Source organism: Haliotis rufescens, unplaced genomic scaffold, assembly GCF_023055435.1.
Source record: "Haliotis rufescens isolate VD_foot unplaced genomic scaffold, xgHalRufe1.0.p SCAF_2, whole genome shotgun sequence".
Classification (NCBI taxonomy): Eukaryota; Metazoa; Mollusca; class Gastropoda; order Lepetellida; family Haliotidae; genus Haliotis; species Haliotis rufescens.
In genome coordinates, this window is record NW_025963890.1 from 1,576,096 (window position 1) to 1,584,180 (window position 8,085).

General features: G+C 39.6%; 1 protein-coding gene across 1 annotated transcript; it reads right to left on the bottom strand.

Moving 5' to 3' along the window:
* Positions 1–1,734: 1,734 nt before the first annotated feature.
* Positions 1,735–8,085, bottom strand: LOC124115602 (40S ribosomal protein S21-like). Its single transcript, XM_046476659.1, has 6 exons — positions 8,003–8,085; positions 7,836–7,905; positions 4,708–4,771; positions 3,965–4,036; positions 2,480–2,535; positions 1,735–1,812 (listed from the first exon to the last, which is right to left on the bottom strand). The coding sequence occupies exons 2-6, from the start codon at positions 7,883–7,885 to the stop codon at positions 1,803–1,805; spliced, it is 252 nt and encodes an 83-aa protein (XP_046332615.1). The 5' UTR covers positions 7,886–7,905; positions 8,003–8,085; the 3' UTR covers positions 1,735–1,802.

Consider the following 8,085-nt stretch of genomic DNA (forward strand, 5'->3'; position numbering starts at 1 on the left):
TAAACAAACCAACCAATCACTAGGGCCGTGGGTAACAAAGGAGTCTTGTGCAAGGAGTCAGTGGCAGATTCCATTGAAACTATCCACTAGTATGGCCTTGATGGTACACACTAGTAGTGAATGAGTGAGTTTGGTTTTATGTCGATTTAGCAATATTCCAGCAATATCACGGCAGGGGACACCAGAAATGGGCTTCACACATTGTACCCATGTCGGGATTCAAAGCCGGGTCTTTGGCGTGACGAGCGAACGCTTTAACCACTAGGCTACCCAACCGCCCCGTACACTCTGGTAAGGTCACATGCATGCTCATACAACCATCGTCCATTCAAGCAAAGGAATTCGCATATTTATTCAGTGCAAAATGGCAGAGAAGTTTTAACATAGATACAGTATACTGAGCTGACCAGTACCTTACTGCCGAGCGCCAGTCAATTAACGAGAAAACATAATTTATAATGTTGTCTCTGAATATTCAACCATTTATTCCAGGATTTATCTATCACTCCAAACAAAGTGCCCCTGGTGGGCAATTTGGGAAAAATTATTTTGTTCAAAAATTGGCATTTTCTTAAGTTCATAATTTCTTGAATTCAGAGGAATTTTAACATTCATTCTGAGATTTCATTTAACTCAATAACATAAATTTTATGCAATCAGACCTCTTCATCTTTGTTGGTCTTGTAATCAGTGATATACAGGTTACCTCAATAGAGTCGTAAAATTAGCAAGGATTTATCTTGACCTGAATGTCAGCCCCAAGTCTGCAAGAAATGTGATTACAAATGCCCAAATTGGAATTTAAAAATTCCCAGTTCATGTTAATACATGTATAACTAATAACTAATTTTACGGCTTTGTAGATGTAACCTGTTCTTCACATGCAGTGGGAGTAATGAGGAGGAAGTGTTTTATATCAAAGCATTGAATGCAATCTCAATATACAATGTTAAAATTGATCTGAATTTGAGAAATAAGACCTTAAAATTATATTTAATTTTTCCACAAAATATTTTATTTTCTGAATTGTCCCCCCAGAGGCTCTTAGTTAACAATCCTAAATTAATCCCTATATAAACAATTACAGGAACTTGGAAGTATATACCAATCTGGGAATTCTAAGTGACGTTTGCTGCACAGGTCTAATTGAATCCTGTTTTACCTATACTTAATTACACCTAAATTTCCTCACAAAGCCAAACATTGGGAATGGCTTAACGTTTCATGACTTGAGGCCTCAAAGTTGCGACTAAAATAGTTTTTTGATTAAAGATAATTTAAAATGCTTTTGACTACCTTAATTTTTGGCTTGTCTTGTTGATTTTATAAGTGGCAACCTGGAAAAGAGTACTTGTAGTGAGTGAGTGAGTGAGTGAGTGAGTGAGTGAGTGAGTTTGGTTTAACGCCGCTTTTAACACTATTCCAGTTATATCATGGTGTGTCAGCTTAATGTGGGAGGAAAGCCCGAAGTGATGCAGGTCTCAGGCGTTTACCACTTCAGTGAAACCCACGAGCACGGGTATGGTGCTGACAAACCTAGAAACATAATCGGGGCGAACCGGGATTCGAACCCACAATCATAGGTTGGGACGCAACTCTGCACAGCAAATCGCGGCGCCTTAGACGACTGGGCCACCTGTGCCCCCAGTACTTGTAGTATGGCTTCTAGTTAAAGAAATTTAACTTTGAGGCCTGTGACTTGGTAACAGATGACTGATCAAAACAATGACACTGTTTTGCACCTGTTAAGTTTTATTCAATAACAACTCTACAGGCATTTGTTTTTCCCCATTTCTTCACCTTCAGAAGTTCCTGAAAAGAAAACAAAATCAGTCACAAGATATGTCGACAGCAAAAATATCATTATCATGGTTAATAAATGAATACATCACTCTACTTGTGAACAATAAATATAATCTACATTCCACAAGAAAATATGTGATCTAATTTCACAATGGGTGATCAATATTTCAGCAATGAAATATTATATTATTAATGCGACTTACGTAACCATGGTAACATGCCATATCAACAGATAATGTGTGTACTTGATGACCAGTTACTTTTGTCTGAAAATGGCTATATGTTTTTGTTTCCTTCTCATTAATTACAATTAAAGAGTGACTGAGTGATTGAGTGGACATAGTACAGCTTTATGTTGCTGTCAGCAATGTCAACCACAACCCAGCAAGGAACACCAGGAATAGGCTTCACATGTATCTCATATTGAAAGATTCTTGTTGTTTTTTTGTTTAACGCTCAATGAGCAATATTCCAGCTATATGATGGCGGTCTGTAAATAATAGTCTGGACAACAATCCAGTGATTGATATCATGAGCATCGATCCATGCAACTGGTATCAACCATGTCAGCGAGCCTGACCACCCGATGCTGTTAGTCATTTCTTACAACAAGCATAGTCGCCTTTTACGACAAGCATGGGTTGCCGAGGACTCATATTGAAAGAAAACAACTTACTTTGCAACGATGCCGTCCCTCTTACCCAATCTGTTCAGGCAATCATCAGATTCTCCCTGCAACACAGACCCCACTAGCTTCATAACAGTGTATAAACACGGCAAGCTGTCGAGACATTCAAAACAACACTGAGTATGAATCAACAAAAGTTATTGACCAAAGGATGTGCTTATTGGGGTATCAACACCATGATCATTGCAGCATTCAGAGAGTTATGTGAATCAGGTTTTATTCCATCAAGAGAAAAATGGACAGTTCATCTCTTTAATACCAATCCAGTCTGGTCCAGCAGAACAATCCTGGCAGGTTGCAACAAAAGTACTACAGGGTTTGAATTAATGTAAGACTGCAAGTCTTTAGGAATGGCTAGTGCAAAAATGTGTGAACAACAGTTTTCACTAAAGTGACTATAGTATTAGCTAAATGGCCAATCTGTATCATTTCTTTGTGTTTTATTGCCTCACTTGACCATATGACGACAGTCTGTACATAATCCTTCCAACCTTAACCATAATGATTGACATCATGAGCATCAATCCACACAGTCGGGACATGATTATGCAATCAACCAAGTCATCAAGACCATATGATCCCCACTACAGTCACATAGTGGCTCACACATCAGTACAGCGATATCATCCAAGCCATATCTCCTGTGGAAGCCAGTTCTGGATGATAAATATGTATCCTCATTACATCCTGTTCATCAGCTGAACACTAAAATGGACGCTTTACATGTAAGTGCATATTGTCCAGGTGATGGAGGAACACAGTGTACCAGAGCTCCAGATAAGCTTTTGGTGTTGTGGGTATTTTACCCATGCATTTTAAAATCATTGGGTGGGTATTTTACCCATGCATTTTAAAATCATTGGGTATCAGTAGTTCTATCTGGGTATTCAAATTTCTGTTACCCACTAGTTTTTACAAATGTGGGTATTTAAGTTAAATATTTAAAAACACTGTTCATCTAGTCCCTGCAAACTGGTGTCGTGTTGGTTCAAAAGCTTTATAGGACTCAAAAATAGGATACTTCCACAAGAAAGTGTGATGGCAAATGATCATGACGTAACCGTCATCGTGGAGTTTGGCAAGGTTGACGGAATGTCCGTTTATAATTTCAAAATAAGTTGCTGATTTGCTAATCGAATACGCAGGGTAACTTCACAATATTTTGATGATACGCACAAGTTTTATTTTTGTAGCGAATCTGTAATGTCCGTTGCGTATTCGATACGTTTGGATCTTATTTTACTGCATATTTCTGCATTTTTTATGCGTATTTTACGCAGATACGCAGCTTATCTGGAGCTCTGGTGTACACATACCCTTCATGTACTGAGGGACAGACACGGCTACAAGTCTGAGACTAGGAACAATCTAGACAGACTAGTTTTATCCCTGAAATGCAGATATTTGACATAACGATATGACAATGGTGTCTAGCCTTGAGCAGTGATGTGCAGATATATCCACGGTACTCACCATCCTCCTGATGGCCCCACAGATGGCGTAGGTGGTGTTGGTGCCTGTCATGCGACCAGTTGAAGAATCAACCTGGGACAAAAAGACACAAATAATTTTTAACATATGATATGGCTACCTTTTCATTTAAATTTTTGTCTTCAGATAACAAGAGTCAGAGGCAATTCTCATTAGTGGTTTGTGATGGTAATCAAAATACCTGATAATCAATGTATACAGGTAAACTTGAAAAAAGCTGAAGTGGACATGGTGTGAAACAAATTATTTTGCCAGAGCCCCAACAAAGGCATGTAAAAACATCTTTTGGTTTGGGGGAAGTATGGTTTCACACCTAATATTCCAGCATATCACGAGAGACACCAGAAATGGGCTTCACACATTATACCCATATGGAGGATCGAACCGGGGCCTTTGGCATGACAAACAAATGCTTTAACCATTAGGCTACCCTACCATGGCTTTATGTTTGGAATGCAATACAGATATCAGATTACAAGCATTATCATACTTAGATTAAAATTTCAAAGATGGAAAGAATATTACATAACTTCCACTTACAAGAACACTATTTCTTGTCTCTCTACTAATTCAAGTTTAAAAAAATATACTTTCAGAAAAAACTACATGCAGACTCAGCAAGGTATAACTCATAATACTAGCAATACTGTGTCAAACAATCATGACTATGTCAGGCTCATTACTACATGCATAAAATGGCTTGATCTGGCGTCCCTTTCACTTACATTGGCTAGGTTGATCTGGATGGAGGCATGGTCTTTTGCAGCAATGATGCGGTTGCTTGCAGAGCTGTAGAAAACAAAAATAACATTGACTCATCACTGTCAGGGTTCAGCATGCGAGGTAGTGAGAGCAGTTCAGGGGAATTACAGGTGTTAATTAACACTGCTGTGAGCAGTCTTTCATGTCAGCAGGAAAACAACAAGAAGAGGTATTTCTGTAGCTTTGCAAGATGAAGATGACAGTAACAGGTAACTATGATATTATTTTACATTGTAAAAGTATTTGCAATAAATACAGGAAATAATAATAAGAAAAAGCAAGATTATATATATAATAAATCGTTTCTTTTTCCGTTCTATTTAGCCTGCACTCTCAACATGGCAGTATCCTGCTAAGCATGCTAAGAGGCGCATATCATTGGCAGTGTGATTACTTTTTAGAAGGTCACAATCACCTGTAGGTGAAATAGGGTGTGATATAGGGTGAAATAGGGTGTGATGTCACGTTCAAGATTATTGCACTTCTTCAGCAACGTGCATGCACTTGTGTGTGGCCTTGTACTAATCCAGACTAATGCCAATTTGATAGTGCTAGCACACTGAGATAACATGCCACAGTTTAACATGAATGCCCCACTCAGACATAGTATATGGACTCTGAGCCAACCAGTCTTTGTTTTAGCCCCTTAGTGACAAGACCTGTGAAGGTCTGGGGTAGAATAGGTCTTCAGCAACCCATGCTTGACATAAAAGGTGACTATGCTTGTCGCAAGAGGCGACTAACAGGATAGGTTGGTCAGGCTCGCTGACTTGGTTGATGCATGTCATCGATTCCAATTGCGTGGATCAATGTTCATGGTATTAATCACTCTATTGTCTGGTCCAGACTCAATTATTTACAGACTGCAGTCATATAGCTGGAATATTGCTGAGTGCGGCATTAAACAACAAACCAACAACTTACTGACGAGTGCCAGTCAGGGTGAGCACAAGTACTATCTTTTAACGTCTCTCGGTATGATATGGCCAGGGATCACATCCCTGACCTTCCTCTCTCCGGGCAGACGCTCTACCACTAGACCACAGAGTTGGTCTCAGAGGTATGGTGTCAACAGACCCAGGATCCCAATGGTACATAAGCATTGTACCAGAATAGGCATCACATATTCATGGGCCAGCCAAATCTAAGGCTCGTGGGGATTCTGCATGCAGGAGTGACTGATTTTCGCCTTATACTGATTTGAACAGTATTTCAGCTGAATCGGTGTGTCAGCTAAGGTGGTCCTGGTAGTAGATGTTTGGTGAAACCAACGAGTTCAGGTATGCTGCTGAAAACTAGAAACACACTCAGTGTGAACATCTGGAATCTGAAACCATGATTCTAGGCTCCTGGCACCCACAAGAGTCGCAACCCTGCACAGTGCATTCCAGTGACATCTGCCAGTGGGAGTAGTGCACTTTACCGGACTCACTTTGCAGATTTCAAGTAGTGATGTATGGCAGATCGAACTCACCTTGCCAGCTTGAAGCTAAGCTAGGCTAATGGGTTATCTAATTAACCAACACCCAACCTCAGGACCATTGGCGCTTCACAAACAATTTAATGCCTGTTTACCAAGTTATCAGGACCCAATTGATTACCTTCAAACATGTGCAGTAGCCATAGTCTCTACAAAACTACAAAAATTGTCCTAAGTTTGCTCAAATTATACTCGGACCCCATGGTACCGCGGCATTCATCGTATCGCGGCATTTGTGATTTCCGATAGTTCACGCGGGACACGCCTCTTAGCGGCTGTCTATTAATGCAAATCAGTAACCAGGAAGTGCTCACTTCGTAAACAATTTCAATTTCCTCGGAATGTTCCGTCTGCTGTAAGTAAGGAGTTATTAATCCGTTGATACATATTTCTGGCATCTGTTGTAATATTGCCTTACCCCCATCTATCAATGGCCAACGATATAACCCGCAGTTCCCCAAGTAAACTTTCTCTATCGACCTGAACTAGATCATCTGCATATTCATGGCGACTAATGAGGTAACGGAAGTTACGTAGTCCGCACATTTATTCCCGCTCTGTGCCCAGAATCTATTGTGAGATCATAAGGGCCATAATGCCAAACTTAGAAATACGTTCTTCACTAGTAACCAAAACATAAATACATACTTTGGGCATACTAGGAGTGCTTTTTATATATTTATTGTTGACTTTTAACATTTTTCCATTTTGTGACAAATTATTGTCATCCAAGTTTTTTTAAACAATCTTAAAATATCATTTCTGATATTATGATGTTGACTTATAAAAATATTTTTCTCTTACTTTTCGGTAAATATGCATTGAATACCTATTGCTGATAACACATTTAGAATTTTACTTGTGCTGTCTTTGCACTTGTCAGGACAAATCACTGATGTCTGGCATGATCATACCAAGTGGTTGGTAGAATTATGTCCTCTTTTTGTCCAATTCGGACCTCCATACACAACTTTTCTCTGTACCGCGATACGATGGAGTTCTCTCCCTTGTCAAACAGAGCGCGAGGCCCGGCTTTTACTCGGCGCTACTAATGTAAATAACGAACTTTTATCAGTAAAATATGCATTGTTAGATAGAATAAATGACATCTGATATAGAGAACACGAATAATCATAAAGGTTAGTGAGTGCATTTTGTTCCGTTCAGCGTACATGACAAGTACCGCGATACCCCGAGGTTGCAGGCTACATCGTTATAATTTGTGAAAAGAGATAGCTAACCCATACCTTACAACATAACTCTAAGAATCATAAATGGGTGTTAAATCGGAAAGGAGTGCCTCACCCTCAGGATATCAGGGGGTGCTTCATCAGTCACAACCCGTAAGTGTTCAAATGAATCAAAAATTTGTGAAAATATATTGGATTATGCCTTCCTCTGTTCAGTAGCCATGACGTGCTCTAAACGTAAGTTGCGTCGAAGTAGGGCTTATTTCGTAATTTGTGTAGGGTTTGATCAGTGAAGTGCAAATGATCAAGTGGGACAGTGCAACTCAAACACTTTGTCATTTCTCATTGTCCCCAATTTTTGAACGACGACTGTCCTGAGACATGCTGCTTTTCACGACAATCCAAATAGCTGCCCGCTTACCATTTTCTGGGGATGTACATATCAACGAATTCGCCTGCTTCGTTTTGCATCTTGACGTCTTATGTTTGACCTGGAATGACAAAACAATCTTCTGTAGATTTAGATCTTCAAAATAATTGACAATAAATGAGATACGGACTGTAAAATCACAGGGCGATCGTGTATACCTGGGCCTCGCAATGGCTGAACCGGAAAGGAAGAGCACATGTCCTTCCCATAATTCCTCGCACCAAAGGGAATTAACTCTTAG